Raw genomic sequence first — 20,002 nt, forward strand, 5'->3', positions numbered from 1 at the left:
GTACACCCAGCCAGTCCCCATATAACCCCAGCCCAGGAGCCATCCATATCCGGACCCCATAGGATGACCCTATTCCTGTGGATATCGATGCGGTCATTCATACCGGGACCCCATTCCTTTGTATATAAGTGTCCTCTCCATATAACCCCAGCCCAGGAGCCATCCATATCCGGACCCCATCCCCTGTGTACACCCAGCCAGTCTCCATATAACCCCAGCCAAGGATCCATATCGGGACCCCATAGGATGACCTCATTCCCTGTGTACCTCCAGCCAGTCTCCATATAATCCCAGCCCAGGAGCCATCCATATCGGGACCCCATCCCCTGTGTACACTCAGCCAGTCTCCATATAACCCCAGTCCAGGAGCCATCCATATTGGGACCCCATAGGGTGACCCCATCCCCTGTGTACACTCAGCCAGTCTCTATACAACTCTAGCCCAGGAGCCATCCATATCGGGACCCCATAGGATTACCCCATTTCCTGTGCCATGGAGCCACCATGCTTACTATTGGATTTTTAGGTATGATGCATTACATTTTTGTCGTTCCCTATCCCCCTGTTTAAGCCTATGAAACCTTTGGGGGGCTGAATAAAACCAAAACATTGTAGGACCTAGTCACTGCAATCATGTGACTGATCATTGTTCTCTTTCCATCGTATTTCAGTAATTTCATTGTGACATGCGGTGCTGATCGAAATTTAAAGTTTTGGGACCTCCGGCGGCTGGTGGCTCCAGTAAATGTCTTTAAACGCTTCCAGTGCACGGAGGTCACGTGGCTGCTGCCATATTGCGGAGTGGTGGTGGCACAAGATAACTGCTTTGCTGCGTAAGTATCATCATATGTAGGGGTATACCACTGAAATATATAAATGTTGTATGTGAAGAGCAGCAGGATGACTAGGAGAGGCCAACCCCTGGTCTGAGATGAGCTGGGATCTCTCCAGCCCTGAGCAGTCACCCCCAGAAGAGTTGGTGCCAGCACTTCACCCGCACTGTATAGATGGACCTTCTAACCTCTTTATTCCCCATAGGTTTGGGCTGTGCGGCCTCCATTATGTGGACTCGGGATTCATGGGATACAAGCCATACTTTGCTGCACCGCGCAGGGGGACGGTCTGGGTAAGAAAACCTTTTATTGCCTGGTGAATACTGAAGATTCTGGGTAATGGAAGGTGCTGGTCTCCTCCAATGTCAGCTAAGTGAGATTTACAGAGGGATTGCCCAGTTTTAATCGATACAAAATAAGTACATAAATTATATGCAGTGCATGGAATGAGTCCAGAAAAATCTAACCTGCTGCACTGTATCAAATCAAAGCATAATCAAGTTTAAATATAATCCAGAGGAGATGTGGGATGCCATTTCAAAAAGAAATCACTGGTGGCCATCCTTATGTAGTGAATGATGAGAGTAGGTAACCATTAATGAGACTTCAGGGAGGAGAGCAGGAATGGTAGCTGGAGGAGATGAATTGGCCTACGTACACGCATCAGACGAGAATCTGGCGTGTGTACAGCGCTCATCTAAGTGAAGGGGAGAGAGCACAGCTGGGTGCCACTCTGTCGTTCTCCCCCTTCCCCCCTCTATAGAGCAGAACCACACTTTATATACAGCGCTTGTTAAGTCTTTTGTCTTTCGAAAGGATCATGAAAGATCCTTTCCAACGACAATTTTTGAACTTGTGTACGCAGCCTTACCTGTTTGCTGTAATGAGGGGATCCACGGGCTTTCCCATGATCCTGGTTCACACAGCCAAAAAAAGCATTGGGTCACATGACCTGCAGACGCTCTTCATGTGCTGTAAGATTAATGGTAACACTGGACAGTTACTGGATTGGCTGGATAGAGGTTGGAGATCTAGTATGGAGGACTCCACTAATTGGATGCTCTAGGCAGAGGTTTGTCATATAGTATGGGTGAGACTGCCATACTAATGGGTAGGGCTGAAGTTAGGATATGAAGGGGGGAACAATGACTGGATTGGCTGGGCATAGGTCTGTGATATAATACTCTGCCATACTAATGGATAGAGCTGAGGTTGTGATCTAGTGTGGAGGACTCCACTAATTTGATTGGTTGGTTAGGATATGGTATTGGGGGGGCCAGTGACTGGATTGGCTGGGCAGAGTCGGTGATCTAGTATGGAGGAATCTAGTCTTTGGATGGACTTGGCAGAGGTTTGTCATGTAGTATGGGTGACTCCACCATACTGATGGGTTGGGCAGAGGTTAGGATATGGTAAAAGGGGCAGTGACTGGATTGGCTAGGCAGTGGTCGGTGATCTAGTATGGAGGATTTTACTATTTGGATGGACTAGGCCAGGGGTAGACAAACTCCGGGCTTTAGGCCAGATACAGCCTAGCCAGTTGTCCCTTCCGGCCTAACGCCCCCCTGGTCGATCCGGCCTATTCCTGGCTGGCAGGGGTCGGCAACCCGCGGCTCCAGAGCCCCATGCAACTGTAACACTTTCGCCGCCGGGGTAAAGGGACATTCCCTCTCCTCTGTATGCATTGTGGAGGAGAGGAATTTCCCTTCAGGAGCCATTAGCGCGGTACTTGAGAGACAGTCCGGCCTAGTGTGCCGCCTTCTCCTCCTCCTAAAAGGGCCTAGTAGCCAAAAAAGTTTTATGACCCCTGGACTAGGCAGATGTTTGTGATATAGTATAAAGGGACTCTACCATACTGATGGTTTGGGCAGAAGTTAGGAAATGGTATGGGGGGCAGTGACTGGATTGGCTGGGCAGTAGTTGGTAATCTAATATGGGGTGACTCTGGTAATATGGGGTGACTCTGCTAATTGGTTGGAATTTAATGTGGAGACAGAGTTCTGGGGGGGGCGGGGGGTTTCAGTGATTGGTGATTCTGCTGTTAATGTTGGAAACGGTAGTTGTGATCTTGCAGGAAATATTGTGTCTCTTATATTGAAACCCCAAATCTTCCATCGCCTGATAACAGAGCCTGTTGATCCAGGGACCATCCAATTGCCTCAGAAAATCGGGAAGGAATACTTTTTTACCTCTGTTGGAAATAATTGTACCAGGGATTTTTTGTTTGCCTTCCTCTGGATCATGCCCATAGGGTTTTACCTGGGATGTTTATTGCTCTAGTGGTTGAACTTGATAGACTTATGTCTTTTTTTGTAACCTGACTTGCTATGTAATTACTAATATTGTGTAATTATGGTTTCAGCAGTTTCTTCTCCATGTTTTGCAGAGTGTGTCTGGCTCGGATTGGTTGGGGACGGTCACAGCCGGGGATATTACAGGCGAGGTCATGGCCATCTTGATGCCGTTTCTCAATGTCCAATCTATTAACACCAAACGACCAGCTGACCGCAGATTTGTGAGTATGACCGGAGCCGTTTTATTTCTCTGCACACGTGCAATGTTAGATGTGAGCTCCCATGTAAGCTAGACCCCGTCCATGTAAGATTCCCAGCACCCCTTCCTAGAAGTCGTTGCTCCCACTGGTCATCTCTGCTGTACAATAATTTGTTTCCTGTGGGGGAAGACAAAGCTTTCACGGTTTTAGTCATCTGTTCAGATCTGATACGGATTACAGGAATACTTGTTACAGGAATATTATGGGAAATAGATTTGTGACAATGACCTATTAGGATACTAGTGGTCATTATGGTGGAAATGACTAATTCCGAGACATGTAATCTTTTTCTGCAATAATGTTCCAGGCTGATGATCTTTTCATGTCTCTGTTCTACATGCAGCCCATATATAAAGCCAATTTCCTGTCCACGGCTCCTCATGTGGACGGTGACATCCAGAGCCTGTCTGGTGGGACTCTCCCCAAGAACACAGAATACCAGCACTTTAAGCCAAAGTCCTTCCGAGCAGCAGCCAGCCGCGCTGCCCTCCTTTTCCAGGACACAGACCTGGTAAGACTTTACAGACCCCCTATAAACACAAAATTCTCAGAGTGGATTGGAATATTAGAATAATCCCTGGTGATCCTGCCATGGGGGTCCTTGTTCGTTCACTTTTTGGTATGGGGTGACAAGGCAGGAGAAGAATTAGGACAACATATGGCAAGCATGGCCCACTGTTGTCACCATCAGGAAACCCACCCTTAGAAGTGTCATGCAGCCCCCACCGAAGTGCATGTAGACAATAGCTGCAGCAGATATAAATGGCACCCAGTTTCATGTAGATTTATTCAAATATCTGAATCATCTGACAAAGTCTACACATTCCTTGGTCTTGCTGGGAGTTGTAGTTTCAGATTTCTCCCCCTCCAGTCTCCCCTGGATGGTGTCCCCAATATACATATTTCAATATATACATAGAGCTGTAAAGTCACATTGATATTCCATGCGCTGATAGCAGTGTGCTATGGGCCCCTCCCCTCGCTGTGTCGCAGTATGCGGTGGGGGCTGCAACTATTGCTGCCTGCTCAGTGTGCTGCTCGATGATGGGGAATCCACCCCCCACCTCCAGGGGTACTGAGCTGAAAGAGAGGAGACGCATCCACCATATAGAGCTTCCCTGCCTCTTCCCTCGTCTGGGGTATCACCTTCTCATACTGTGCACTCTGAACAATTGATGATGGATAGATTTCCCTGCAATTCTCATACCTCCAATATTGGAGTGGGGTGTACACAGCTCTGGGGATTCCAGTCTCTGTGTACTAATCACTGTAGATGGCACACACCTGTAATGTTTTCACTACTCAAATAATGATTCCCCGGAGGCTGTGCACTGTATACATTACACATTTACACCTGGAGGAGGGACTGATGATAGATGAGGGAGGAGCTTGGTGGTGATAGGACCGCCCTAAAGGATCCCTCTTCATGGAGCATGACATCATGGTGACTCCGAATTCATCTCCTCTTACTGATACTAATTACCAGACCATGCACTGAAAAGAGACCAGAACACACCAGGAAAACGCCCCCTGGGGTGTAAAAGTGTGTGTTTATATATGTAATACACCCGCAGACTACAGGGAGCCTTATACCACCTACTTTGTGTATTTAAAGGTCCCTAGCATCTGTATACTGAGAGACACAACCCGCAGGAAGCTCAGTACCACCTACCTCTATGTGTACTCTGAGGTCCCTGCTGTCAGTATACTAGGAACAGACTGCAGGAAGCTCTGTATCACCTAACTTTGAACTCACTGGTGTCCGTATACCAGGGCAAAGCCCACAAGAAGCTCCATACCATCTACTTTGTGTACTCCGAGGTCCCTAGCGTCTATATACTGAGACACACACACCACAGGAGGTTTAGTGCCACCTACCCTTGCCCTCAGTACCCTCATGCCCCCAGTGTCTGCATATTGGCACACAGACTGATGTGTTCTCTGCGGTCCCAAGTGTTTGTATATTAGGACACAGACCACAGGAAGCTCCATACCACCTACCTATGTCTGTACTCCCTGTATTTTAAATGGAGTTGTGTAGATTACAGTGGAACTACACGCAAATTGTTTTTCTTTTTGATGCTCTACGACCCATTTTAGTCATTTTCTCTCTACTTTTCTTATGAATGCCTACTTACCTCTCCTCCTCTCCGCAGAGAGACTTCCATCGCATTACAAGCAGGGAGCCCACCAAGAGGATGCGAGCTAATGAGACGAAGGGAGATGTAAACATGGAGCGGGTCCAACTGGAGTCCATACACAAGGTGAGGACTTATACCTGTGTGGGTATAGGGGGAGTGCCAATTGCTCTGGACCTCCCATCGCTTACCTTTATACACCGTGCCCCAAGTTATCCTCACAATTTGCAGTCCAATGGATAAGAATGCATCTGAACTGAAGAGTCCATGAAGGTTAGACTTTTACTCGGCAGATCTGCAGAAAGTTATCCATCCTTATGTGTCACTGACTTAGCACTGAGATGGGCCAGGGTGGAAGGGGTTATGCTGGGCTGGCCTGCATTGTGGTGATGATGGTAAGCTGATCCCTGGAGGGATTTTTGCCTTGTCCCCGAGGGACACAAACACTAAAATAAAACATTCTGGATGGATCTCCCCTAAAACAATCCAGCATGCAGAATTAGGATCGGTGTGTTAATGATTGATGGATGCTATTGAGGACAATGTGGCTGGGATGTACTGGGGGAGGGGAATCATGGAGGTGCAAACGGATCCCCATCTGCAGAAATGATGCAGAACTCCTCTGTTAGTGATTTCTGCCTGCAGTGCTGAGAGTTAATGATGCGTGAAATGAGAACTCAGCGCCACTCTCTTCTCTCTACGTGGTTCTGTCTGCGCCAATAAACTATTTTCTGTCAGAGACCAGGAATTGATCTGCTGGTGTTGGGGGGAACTCCACTGTGTCACATTGTCACTGACCTTTTCTGTCCTTTTCCAGGTTCGGTTCAGCCCCAATTTAGACACATACACATGGATGGTTTCAGCGGGTCATTCTGGCCTCATTCGGGTCCACTGTGTCCGCGGCCTGTTATCTTCTTTCGGGCAGAAGATGATCCAGGAGAAGTCGGCTCATTTCCAGGCCACAAATCACACAAACCAGAGTGACTGTAATCCTGAGGGCCCGGTATAGCACTGATGGGTACACTACCCATCTGTAGATCCCTCAGGACAGCAAGCGCCAAGACAAGGTCCGCCCCACAGAGATTTGTATGTGTTCTTGTTTTTATTCCTTTTTAATGTTGAATTTTATACCCCCCCAACCCTTCCTGGCGGCACTTATATACCTCGACCCTTCCAGATTTAGGAGGGCCAGAGGTCAGGGGTCACATAAACCCCCATCCCCCCAGTCTGGACGTTTTGAGGATTTGTTTTCAGCTCCATTTCATCCAATGAGAGGATGACAAAAGTTCTCTCTCCACGATGAGCGGCCAGACATAGGAATTGTGGGGGAGGGTAAGCAGGCCACGTCTGTCGTGGATTTACCTGATTGTACATATCGCTCATATTGAGCTGCTTTACAAGGTGAATTTCTGGTTCTTTATTAAAAACTTGCTTTTTACACCAGAATCTGTCTGATTTTAATGGAAGTGTCCATGTATTCCGCCATTTGTGTTCTGATCATCCAAAATAGGCCATGGACACATCACAGATCAAAGAAAGGTTTGTTGGGTAAGGGGGTCTTTACCCCGGAAAGATTTCCACCATATTCCAGGCTCCAGAAAGGAAACCCGCTGACCCCTGAAGAACAAGCAGGTTCCACTGCAGAGATCCTGTCAATAGACCAATTCTCCCCATCAGATTATAAAGAGACTAATCAAACATTACAGCCCTAATATTGTGCATGGCCTCCTCCAGACCTCAACTCCACAAAACCTCGGAGGGTGCCCTGTGGAATCCGGTACTAAGACATTGGTAGTAGATCCTTGAAATGACCCAATTTTCTGTGCTTTATGTGCAATGTTTTGTGTCTCTTTACATATGAATCGTGCTGTGTGCGCTGCCTGTAGCACAATGATTGTGCCCATGCATTTTAATCAGAAATCCCAACCTGAATGTGTCCTGGTGCTGTATTGCAGGGCCATTTATCTGCCCTCAATGCCAATACTCGTCATTTTTGCACTTGAACAAAATACTTTTATTATATTTAACAGACTGAAAAAGAAGCTAATTTTTGGGGTTCACATACACTTGGACCCTTTCACGGTCATCACCCTACCTTTTGCAGCATTCTATCGGCACTATAGCAGCCAAGAAGTTGTTTTCCTGAACGTCTTTTTAAACAGCCCAAGTATGTCTACATGCTGACTTTCCATAGATTGGGGAGAATTGGTGGGAGGCAGCCCATTTATCTCTACACGCTGACGTTCCATGGTTTTGGGGGGAATAGTTTTGTGGGAGGCAGCCCAGTAATATCTACATGCTGACATTTCATGGATTGGCAGGGTTTAGCAGGAGCCAGCCTATTTATGTCTACATGGCGACGTTCCATGGATTGGGGAGCATTGGAGGGAGGCAACCCATTTAGATCTACATGGTGACGTTCTCTAGGTTGGCGAGAATTGTAGGGTGGCAGCCCATTTATGTCTACATGCTGACATTGCATGGATTAGAGATAGGCAGCCTATTTATGTCTACTTGATGACGTTCCATGGATTGGGGGGAGGATTGTAGGGAGGCAGCCCATTTATATCTACATGGTGACTTTCCATGGATTTAGAGGGATTGGAGGGAGGTAGCCCATTTATGTCTACATGCTGAAGTTCCATGGATTGGGGGGTAATGGACAGAGGCAGTCCATTTATGTCTACATGGTGACTTTCCATGGATTTAGAGGGATTGGAGGGGGGCAGCCCATTTATCTCTACATAGTGATGTTCTATATATTGGGGTGCATTGGCAAGAGGCAGCCCAGTTCTGTCTACATGCCGACATTCCATGGTTTGGTTTGGCAGGAGCAGCCTGTTTTCGGGATACAGCCCGTCTTCAGTTGCCTTCCTTCGGTGTTAGGACCACAGGTTGTCAATGAGATACAGATAATTTGATTCCTATGCAAATTGCACTAATTTGGGAAGTTATATTGCAAAGTTTTATTGGTTCAATTTAATTTCAGTGCAATTTGCATGTAATTAGCACAAAATAGAATTTTCTGCATCTCATAGACTACCTGTAGTTAGAATATGTTGTATGGGGTAGCTCTTGTTTCTTCCCCCAGTACCATCACACACCATGCTCAGCTCTTTTTATCATTTTTTTTTATTGTAGAAAAGCATTTTGTACAGCACAAAAATCTGGATACAAAGATACAGTCACAATGTGACGAGACAACAGTGTCACAAACACCATCTATACAACCAGCGAGGAGCGACATGAAAGCGGCCCTGTCCAGTGTACGGGGAACATGGTGGGAGCAGACACTGGGTGCCTGCACAGCGAAGTGCTGTCCTCAGAATTCAAAACTTAGTGTACCTGTCCTCAAACATGGAAGTGTTCCTTGAGCCCTCCCTGACCTCTGAAGGAACTAATGTTAGGACGTCTTTTAACATTGAAGAGTCATTTCTCCAGAGTAAAGGGACTTTAGGATTAAATACTTCCATTTCCTTGACTTGGGCCTAGGTTCACTTTCAGAGAAACCTGTCAGCCATTTTCTGAACTGCTTCCTGAGATCACTTCCTGCAGACCTAAGCCTCCTCTACCACCATCCATCTGTCCAATCAGAGCATAGGCATTGTCTGCCCTGGCACTGTCATAGGAATGGCGGGTGCCAGTTATGGGTTGGTCCCTTAGCTTCAATCCATGGTATACTAGACCCAAATCTTTATGTGCGATCTCGTTCAGCAAACTGCCACAGCAAACAACCCATTTCTACCCCCACCAGTGGCATACACGGAGAAGGGGGGAGGATTCATGTTGTATGTAGCTCCACCAGTACATGAACATAAATAGACATTACACACGCACACGCTGTGATATACACAGACAACAACTACACAATCTTCACATCGAAGCCACATTGTGTGCCGCCAGAATCGCACATTACCCAGTCCTGCTGGGCCAACCACTTTTTGTGCAGAATCTACAGTGTGTCCCAATGCTTTGGTGATATCGGGTCACAAGGTGGCAAATTGGATTTCTGGAACCCCTCTGGGATTAATTCTATATTAGTTCTATGTTGCTTATTCATGTACAGTGTTCTCCCCAGCCCCTTTTATCCCGGCACCTTTCAGTAGCCACCCGGCTGTTTTTGGATGGTTACTGAAGAGTTGGGTCACAATACAAGGTCTGCCACCTGCCTACACTTTCTTCTCACCGGGATCAAAAATTTCTGGTTTGAGCACTATGTATATTAATACATTTATATTCCAAGCAGACAATTGATCTTTATCTAAAGATAGGAGCTCACACAACTCATCCTGGGGAAGATGTGTTTTCTGGCAAAGTGTTGATGTAACTCCCGATTGTAATAGGTGTATGGGATAGGTCTTCTTTTTAGTACTTCATTTCGAGCAATTCACTTAGCAAGAATTGATGAGAAATTCCCCCAATTGAGGGGTGGTAATACCCCGACAGAGGCGCCCAACCCTTCTTGCTCTATAGTAGGGCTTTAAAAAGTAACACTTCACAATTAGGGTATCAGCCTTCACACAACTGCGGGCGAACGGTTCATGTGACATTTGTTCATGCAGGGTGTGGATTCTGGTGGCACGTAGGGTAGATCCTGGCTTTGTGAACATTATCATCACAACACTAAAACATCCCAGACTGCCAGCAAAGAGGTGACCATCATCATCCTGTCCCAGGATCACATCCACCATCCTTTCAGTAGATTACCTCTATTCCGGCTTCATGTCACAGACTCAGTGATCCCACCTAAAGACCAGCCTGGTTCTTCTGTTGGTTGATTGCCAAGTCATGAGGTTCAAGCTGGTCAAGAAGGGGCCACATCATTGCTGGCGGTTTGGCCAGATACAAACATTTAAGACACACAGGTTAAAGCTCTCACATCACAGGACAAAATAAACTGCACAATGTCCAACCAAGGTGGATGCTCACGTTATGGGGTTGGTGATGGTGCATCACGCTTCACTTTGGAATGTTGACAGAACGCTGCATAGGTGGCAGAATGGTGGAACCAGAGATATGGGTGGAGAATTATTGGTCAGCCGTGCCATGGGTAGAAAGGCCAGTAATATAACGGGAAATGCCTATTATGAATCTACTTCATGATACCAATGTTCCATGATGTCTAATATGACAAATGAGCAAGTAGAAAAACCAAACCTTCAAAACGTTGTGATAAAATATTCACAGATATCTAAAACCAGTCATGGTTTGCACTGTGTATGGGCTGGCACAGGAACATGATCTTCAGTTACCATCAAGTCATACGTGGTGGTAAAACAATGTTCATGAAAATCCAACCAGCCCAGTTTGTAACAACTGTTAGCGCAACCCTCTCCTTGCTCCTTACTGCCCCCATGCCACCTTGGAGACTTGCCAAACTTGTCTTCATGGTAGCTTATGGCAATGGTTATAAATGAGGGCAGAACATTCACTGAATTAAAGGTCTTCCTAGCAACACTGAAACTCATTCACCCTTCCAATAACACCCAGAACCAGTCACCTAGGCAATGTGCCACTTGTCAGACGTTTTGGGTTGCCATCTTTGTTGCATCTGCTACATTAGACCTTGTCCAATGCTGACAAAGACACACATGTACAAGATGACCCCCCTTCCTTTGGAAGAAAGTCCCAAAATAATGTCCTGTGCAATGCGGGGGAGCTGTTTTGGCAGCTGGATGTCTGAGAGGTGAACATATCTTCATGAATGTAATGTATTTCTAGTAATAGCTACTACCTGATCTTTAATGTCCTGTCCAATGCCATACAGTCAACTCTCCCTCATGGTGAAAGCATGGCCTAGGAGGAGAATGTGGGTTTGGTGTGTGGGTCTCAGTTGGAATGGGATAGGCAGACAAGTGATGAATGATCTGACCCTGCCCCTCTGTCTGGTTCCTCCCATTCTCTGGTTCCACTCAGGATGATGGGTGGTAAATTTTGGGAAAGGCTTTCTGGTCATCCTGTTGGGTCCTGGCATTGTGGACACACTGCCATGTCTTCTATATATCTTTCTACCTGGATTGTGCTGATGAAGACCTCAAACTTTGTCTGTAGTAGCTCAGTTGCCTCTTTCAGGACAGTATCGGCGTCGCAACTCTCATCTGATAATATAAACATAACGAGACACATCATTTAGAACCTTCTACACCAAGAGATTCAGCTTTTAACTTTTTATTTTAGTGGCTAACCTAATGTTTTTACCCACTTACAACTTAGAGGTCTTTTTCATCCCACTTTAACCCAAAATTGAACTAAATGTCAGATCTTTGGGGTGTGATTTGTAAAACAATAATTACTAACAACTCCAATAGGTTTTACAAACACTTGGCTGTTACATCTATTTCTTGTTTCAGGAAATTCAATCATTAGTGAATCAGGGATGATATCAGTGAAAACTGTCCTGTGTGTACAAGGCCTTACCCATTGCACTTATGTCCCATGAGATGTCTATATGGTTATTTTTTATCATAGATTTTATGAGATGGGAACATTCTTTTCAGAGTTCCTCTACTGATAGGACTGAGATAAACTTTCCTAAATTATTTGAATGTGACCTGCAGGGGGGGATCGATCGTAATGACGTGTTATAAAGATTGGGAAGCATTACTGAATTATAAACTATTGTGAGGTGATAATGTGTGACTGATAAAGACATCCATACACTCAAATATCTGAGTTGTATGAAATTACGGAAAGTAACACCATGATACACACTGACCTAAACTCTCCCTCTGAGTCTTTAGATAACCAATTAAAGCTGACACTTCCCTAAGGACAAGAAGTAGGATAACATTCCATTACATATTTGAAATCAATAATTCTTTATTCCTCGGGTGGAAATAACTCTGGGACTGACAGAAGACACTCAATGGAAGGGAGAGACATGTAATGGACAGATGATGCTTAATGGATGAGGAAGACAATCAGTTGGCAAAGAAGACACACAATAGGAGCAGGAGACTTGTATTGGAAAGAGAAGATGCTCAATAGGTGGAGAGGAGACTCAATGGAAGGAAGAGACATGTAATGGACAGAGAAGGTGCTTAATGGATTAGGAAGACACTCAATGGATAGAGAAGACACATAATGTAAGAAGAAAACATGTAATGGACAGAGAAGACACATAATGTAAGAAGAAAACATGTAATGGACAGAGAAGACACCCAATGGATGGAGAAAAGACTCAATGGATGGAGAAGACGTTCAATGAACAGAGAAGACACTCAATGGACAGAAAAGACACTCAATGGATGGAGAAGACACTCCATGGACAGAGAAGACACCCAATGGATGGAGAGGAGACTCAATGGATGTAGAAGACGCTCAATGAACAAAAAAGACACTCAATGGAGAAGACACTTCATGGACAGGAAAGACACCCAATGGATGGAGAAGACACTTCATGGACAGAGAAGACACCCAATAGATGGAGAAGAGACTCGATGAACGGAGAAGACACTGAATGGACAAAAAAGACACTCGATGGAGAAGACACTCCATGGACAGGAAAGACACCCAATGGATGGAGAAGACACTCCATGAACAGAGAAGACACCCAATAGATGGAGAAGAGACTCAATGAACGGAGAAGACACTGAATGGACAAAAAAGACACTCGATGGACAGAAAAGACACTCCATGGACGGAGAAGACACGCAATGAATGGAGAAGAGACTCAATGGATAGAGAAGACACAGAATGTTAGAAGAACATGTAATGGACAGAGAAGTTACCCAATGGATGGAGAAGACACCTATTGGATGGAGAAGATGCTCAATGGACGTAGAAGACATTCACTTAATGCAAGAAGGAGACACTCAATTGGCAAATAAGACATGCAAAGGAATGAGGAAACAAGTAAAGGCATAGAGGATGTCTGAGAGTCCTTCATTTGGGGTGGGGAAATAGCAGATAATGATCTATTTCCTCCTCCCCTGGGGGCCAATGTTAGTTCTTGAGGTACTTCTGGATCCCCCTGGTCAGTTCATTGAAAATCCCTGCCAGTCTTTCTATGAGCTGGACAGGGTCAGTGGAGGGTTGTACCATGTCAGCCATCAATGTACATAGATAGGTTAAAGTGAACATTTTATTAGTCAGCTTGTTTATACCATTTGACTTCTGTCCCCATCCCTGACTGCATTGTGTATAATATTGTAACTTTCAGACTTACCAATAGCCAGATGTACAGACACCACATTCTGGCTGAGGGTGAGAGCCCAGAGCCGCAGGCAATGCACCGATCGCACGCCCTGCACCGTCAGGAGAACTTCCTTCACTGAGTTATAGGCGATGCTGCGAGGTGAACCTAAAGACATAACATTCACCCTTCATGAAAATGCAGCTCCTCACCTGCTCTTCCATCACTATTCCATGATATGCTCCAATCACATATCATCCCTCCATCTCGCTATGGTAATTGGCACTTGGCCAGTGCCCCCCCACAATGGCATGAATCTAAACCCAAGAAGAACAATGTCGCCTTCACCCATCCTTAAATCTGGCAGTTTTTTTCTTTTTATTCCATTGTTTTCACCTGGTGATCCTACCAGGAACACACTTTTTGCCCTAGGATGACATCACTCACGCACTGACTGTAATGTAGCTATGGAGGAGCATCGTTAAAACCCGAAACTGTTCTACAGACACTTTATTGGGCACTGGGGACCTTCCTGTACTTTATGGTGGTAACATACATAAAATATACAACCGGCTCCACAATATATTACAGGACAGACCCAAGATATCTGGTACTGCCGAAGTCATGGGCTCTGGCACCTGGTCTGCAGGGCCCTAAGTCTGAGGAACCCAGTGATGAGGGTTCTGATATACAATGAAGACCCATTCTAATACTTTGTATCTGATCCCCCACCCCCCATATAACTATCTTCATGTTGATCCTCCACTTCCCATCCCATGGCACAACCCTTAACACAATATTCTTCATTTTGATCCACCTTTTCCCCTCCCTATGACCTCCCCCACTCCTCCCCCATGAACTTACCTTCCATCAGTACCCAGAAGACATCCCGTAAGATGGTGATGGTGGTGGCCAGAACAAAGATAGAAAAGAGGAAGGTGCACACAGGGTCAGCAATCTTGTACTGCGGCTGGAGACATAGGACACAATGCAATGTATTATTGGTCAGTGTGTACAGGGACTGAGGAACAAACAACCATAAATGTGTCCGCATAGGCCCCTGTCTTCCAGGTCCTACCATGGGTATGTGGAGAAACATTGGCCCACCATGTGTTTGTTAGTCTGGTATCATCATTTGGCCCCAGCCATGTCAATTTTAGTATAACTCTTGGTTGTTTGATACAAGAGGGAGCCCCAGAAAAATGTGCAGATCCATAGTGGGCCAGCACAGGCATACTCTCTCTAATCTCTTTAATGCCCCATCCCTTGACCTTCCCTGGCCCCTACTGCAACATTGCTGGGAGTCATAGTGCAAGTTCCATGGCAGGTGGTGACACACCTTATACAGACCCAGTGAATGGCTGCTGGGTCACATGTAGCAGAGCTCTGATTGGCAGCATAGGAGACCAATGGACCATAGGAGAGTCTGCTGCTGTTCAGTAACACTTACAGGTCTTGTCCCTCCCCCAGCATGTGCCCATTGTGTCCCTATTTAGAATATTACTTCACTTCCTGTGCTGACTGGATGTGAGTGAAAACCTCTCTACAGTGGTCAATCAGTTGTCACTAACGTCAATCAAATTAACAAAAGATCAAAGTCTTCCTAATTCGATCCAAAGTTTGGCCTTTAGGGCCCTAATATTACTAATCAATAATTCACTGATATACTTGTACATAAAGCTGAAGGGAAGATAATGTGACAACATGCTGTATTGCGTGAATCATGACCATGTTCTGGGTGGCAAAGAACCGTAACCATGTTCTGGTTCATACAAGACCATGACCATATTCTTGATGACACTGGAACATATCTGGGTGACTAAGGACCATGTTTTAATTGACATGGGCTCATGTTCTGGGTGACAAGGGACCGTAGCCATTTTCTGGATGACATAGGGATATGACCATGTTCTGGTTTCAAAACACAGAAGAAGACGGGTAGGTGAGGTTGAAGCGTTGGGTTTTGAGCGCTCTTTTAAATGAGCAGAAAGTAGGAACAAGCCGAATAGGAAGAGGAAGACCATTTCAGGGAGTTGGGGCAGCTCTAGAAGAGTATTTGAGTTGTGGGTGTAATGAGGTTATGAGTGAGGAAGTCATTAGTAGGTCATTGGAGGAGCAGAGAGAGCGGCAGGGGGAGTATTTTTTTACCAGGTCAGAAATGTAAGTGGGACAATAACTGTGGAGGGATTTGAAGGCAAAGCACAGGAGCATGGGCAGCAGAAGAGTAGTGGTGGGAAGGATGTGTATGGGGTAGGTAGGTGGGTAGGCTGTGTATGGGGTAGGTAGGTGGGCAGGCTGTGTATGGGGTAGGTAGGTAGATGGGAAGGCTGTGTATGGGGTAGGTAGGTGGGCAGGCTGTGTATGGGGTAGGTAGGTGGGGAGGATGTGTATGGGGTAAGTAGGTGGGTAGGCTGTGTTTGGGGTAGGTAGGTGGGAAGGATGAATGAGTCTGACTACAGCATTCAAAATAGATTGTAGAGGAGAGAGTCGGGTTAGTGGAATACCAGAGAGGAGGAGGTTACAGTAGTCCAGATGGGAGATAAGAGCGTGTACAAGGAGTTTGGTGGTCTCTGGGGACAGGTAGGGGCAGATTTTGGAGATGTTGCGTAGGTGAAAGTTACAGGACCTGGAAATGTTCTGAATATGGGGGGTAAATGAGAGGGCAGAATGGAAGGTGACACCAAGACAACGTGCCTGAGGGGAGGGCCGAATAACAATATTGTTAACAGTTCTGGGCTACATGGGGCCATGACCATGTTATGGGTTACATGCAGTTATGACCTTGTTTTAGGTGATGAGGGACCATGACCATATTATGGGTGACATTTATTTATGGCTGCCTCTGGCATACTACACATTGCAGGTTGCCCTGCCTGGCAGACTGAAGCACAGACTGGAACATTCTGCAGATAGCAGCCCATCCTCAAAACTATGACCATGTTCTTGGTGATATGGGATCATAATCATGTTCAGGGTGGCATGGGGCCATGACCATGTTCTGAATGACACAGGACTAAGACCATTATTTTAGATGACACGGGACTGTGACCATGTTTTAGGTGACACAGGGTCATAACCATTTTCTGGGTGACATGGGGCCATTACCATGTTCTGGTTGACATAAAGCTATGACTATGTTCTAGGTGACGTGGTACCATGACCTTGTTCTGGGTGACATGGGGCCATGACCTTGTACTGGGTGATATGTGGCCATTACCATGTTCTCGGTGACAGGTGGTAATGACTATGTTCTGGGTGACATGGGGCCATTACCATGTTCTGGGTGACAGGTGGTCATGACAATATTCTGGGTGACATGGGGCCATGACCTTGTTCTGGGTGATATGTGGCCATTATCATGTTCTGGGTGACATGGGGCCATGACCTTGTTCTGGGTGATATGGAGTTTTATCCTTGTTGGGTGATGAAGGACCATGACCATGTCACTGCTGGGTAACATGAATCTATGGCTGCCTCTGGCATACTGCACATTGCTGGTTGTCCTGCCTAGCAGACTGAAGCACAGAGTGGAACTTTCTGCAGATGGCAGCCCATCCCGTGTAGATCTCTCTCCCTCCAGCTCGTCTGCATTTCCACTAATTTACTCCTCTCACCTTCCCTGATAGATCTTATTTCATGTATAAAAGACTCAACATCTCTAACAAGCAATTATATGATGTGAAAAGGGAGAGCAGACACACTTTGTCTAGGAGCTTCACTGAGTTACCGCCAGGTATCTGGATATCAATCTCCCTCCTTGTCCCCTGTGGCCCCTCCAAGCTTCTCACATGACCTCAATAAGAACTTTGGTATCTCCCATATAAAAGTTACCATTAAGAGGGTCACACTAATCCAGCCATCACCCTTCACTCACCTTAAAGTAGATAATAATGGCGGCCACCATCACCCCAATACTCTGCAGGAGGTCTCCCAGCACGTGGATGAAGGCCGCCCTGACACTTGTATTGCCATGAGGTCCCATGTGTAGGGGGAGGCCACTGGTAGGACTGTCTCCGATCTTCTCATAACCAGAGCCATGGCTATGTCCATGGAAGGTGGTGGACTGGTGAAGGATGTAGGCCATGCTGGAGAACAAGGAGAACCATGGTCATTATTGAGGACTCTCACATGCATTTCCACCTTCCATGTGCCTGAGTTACCAGGTCCTGGTCCTGACATTTCGGACTGTGGAGGTAGTCCAGGTGACCATAAATCAGATACAGATCTTGACATTCAGCTTGCTCTCTGTCTTTTTACCGACAGTTCCTAACCACATACAGTCATAGCCATTTCTTAGGGCAGGTTTCCTGATAGTGGCAACAATATACAATGTCTGCATCTAATTGTAAAACTGTCACCCCACTTCATTGGAAGCCTGTGTGACAGGGTGACAACTCAGAAGCACAATTAGGACAGAGACAGTCACCTTATAACAGGAAGTGACTGAACAGGGACCTTCATGAAAGGATCATCAGGGATTGTTGCGGGATCATCAGTTTAATTGTTTATCACTCACATGATGTTGACGATGACAGCACAGCCAGAAGTGATGAGCATGACGTGTCCATCAATGTCATAATCATTGTTGATGATCCGAGCAGCAGCCAGGTACACCAAAACCCCAGTCACAATCCAGATGGAGAAGACCGATGCCAGAGCCCCCAGGATCTCTACATCAATGGAGATATCACCGTTGTGAGAACTGGTCACACAGAGAATAATGACATACTGTACAATGTGCCATATCTACCACCTGTCCCTCAACCTTCTCCCGACATTCATCCAAACCATCTCTAGCCAGATATCATTCCATAAAGTTTGTGAGAATGTGTTTTCCACTTACCAGACCGGTGCCAACCAAAGGTCATATTTTTGGTTGGTGGTCGTGTTGAGATCCACAAGGAGAAGATACTGACACACATACTTCCCAGGTCAGTGAGGAGATGAGCCGCATCTGTCATGATAGCCAAGCTATGGGCAAGGTAACCCCCTAAAAGAACACAGAAGGTCCATAGGATGTACATTGTCCTACTGACACAAATATCTACAACTCCATTACAAGTTACCTGCCACCTCCCCAATCATGAAGATGAAGCACACAACACACGCAAAGTACAACTTCTTTCGGGCATGAAGCTTCTGCTGGCAGTCTGATGGCAAACATGTGCCATGGCAGTGTTGGGACACCGGTCTCTCCATCTCAATGGACACAGCTGAGCCGCCATTTTGAAATGGCAAACCTGGGAAGAGGTCCTTGGTTCCTGAGAAGAGACTGGGATACAAATAAATTAATGTGAATGAAAAGCCAACTTATGGGACCCCCATATCAATTAATTCCATGGAAAAGAAGCAGTATATTATGACATTCAACCAATATCATGACATTCAACCAATCCTGGACCAGCTGCAGAAATGTGGACATCAGAGGTTGTTGTATATGATAATCCGAATCTTCTTCCATGATTTATGTCTGGGTATAGGGGAACAATGGTGCTCCAATAGTTTACATATTCTATAGGAAGAGTTGTCAAAAACATCAACTAACAAGTCTTCTGAGGTCAAAGATATTGTTGGTCTGGGGAGCAAAGTTTAGACAATTTACATTTTTTTAAAGACTGCAAAATTAAAAAATATCATCAACCTATAATAGGGTGATGAAAGGATAAAATGGGGGGTGTGTAGGGTGATAGAAGGAAAAAATGGGGTGTGTACGGTGATGGAAGGATAAAATGGAGGTGTTTAGGGTGATAGAAGGAAAAAATGGGGGTGTGTAGAGTGATGGAAGGATAAATAGAGGGCGTGTAGGATCATGGAAAAATAAAATAGGGTTGTGTAGGGTGATGGGCGAATAAAATAGGGGCGTGTAGGGTGATGGAAAGATAAAATGGGGGCATATAGGTGATAAAGGAGAGTTATGGTAAGTTGGTGGAGCGATGGAGAACTGATATGGTGTGTATTGAGTGATAGAAGGAGTATTAGGGAGTGTGTGGGATAAGGTAGGAGAAATATGGGGTGTGTAGGGTAATATAGGTTAACCATGGAATGTGTGGCGTGTTGTAGGAGGAATATGGGGTGTGTGGCTCACTCAGTTTGGCAGTGTCTGGTGCTCTACAGATATGAAGTTTAAAGTTTTTACAACTTCTTGTAGTGTCCTTGAAGAAGCCTGATGGCGAAACGCGTTAGGTCAGGCTGTGGATTCCCTGCAGTCAGAGCGGTTAGGCTGTGGATTCCCTGCAGTCAGAGTGGTCAGTCTTTGGATTCCCTGTGGTGAGGCTGTGGATTCTCTGTGGTGAGGCTGCGGATTCCTTGCAGTCAGAGCGGTCAGTCTGTGGTTTCCTTGCAG

At 45.9% G+C, this 20,002-nt stretch overlaps 2 protein-coding genes across 2 annotated transcripts in view; one reads left to right on the forward strand and one right to left on the reverse strand.

Moving 5' to 3' along the window:
* The window catches only part of GTF3C2 (general transcription factor IIIC subunit 2), a 21,768-nt gene extending 14,797 nt beyond the window's left edge, over nucleotides 1-6,971 (forward strand). The window contains exons 6-11 of the mRNA XM_072408701.1: nucleotides 672-833; nucleotides 1,039-1,126; nucleotides 3,220-3,348; nucleotides 3,731-3,898; nucleotides 5,544-5,651; nucleotides 6,343-6,971. Coding sequence (XP_072264802.1) covers nucleotides 672-833; nucleotides 1,039-1,126; nucleotides 3,220-3,348; nucleotides 3,731-3,898; nucleotides 5,544-5,651; nucleotides 6,343-6,534 — 847 coding nt within the window. The 3' untranslated portion in view covers nucleotides 6,535-6,971. The remainder of the gene's footprint in view (nucleotides 1-671; nucleotides 834-1,038; nucleotides 1,127-3,219; nucleotides 3,349-3,730; nucleotides 3,899-5,543; nucleotides 5,652-6,342) is intronic.
* Nucleotides 6,972-11,273: 4,302 nt separating this feature from the next.
* LOC140327952 (proton-coupled zinc antiporter SLC30A2-like) lies at nucleotides 11,274-18,924 on the reverse strand. Its single transcript, XM_072407198.1, has 7 exons — nucleotides 18,726-18,924; nucleotides 18,503-18,649; nucleotides 18,176-18,329; nucleotides 17,534-17,744; nucleotides 14,524-14,629; nucleotides 13,693-13,827; nucleotides 11,274-11,623 (listed from the first exon to the last, which is right to left on the reverse strand). The coding sequence occupies exons 1-7, from the start codon at nucleotides 18,856-18,858 to the stop codon at nucleotides 11,478-11,480; spliced, it is 1,032 nt and encodes a 343-aa protein (XP_072263299.1). The 5' UTR covers nucleotides 18,859-18,924; the 3' UTR covers nucleotides 11,274-11,477.
* Nucleotides 18,925-20,002: the final 1,078 nt, after the last annotated feature.

This window comes from Pyxicephalus adspersus, chromosome 4, assembly GCF_032062135.1.
Source record: "Pyxicephalus adspersus chromosome 4, UCB_Pads_2.0, whole genome shotgun sequence".
Classification (NCBI taxonomy): domain Eukaryota; kingdom Metazoa; phylum Chordata; class Amphibia; order Anura; family Pyxicephalidae; genus Pyxicephalus; species Pyxicephalus adspersus.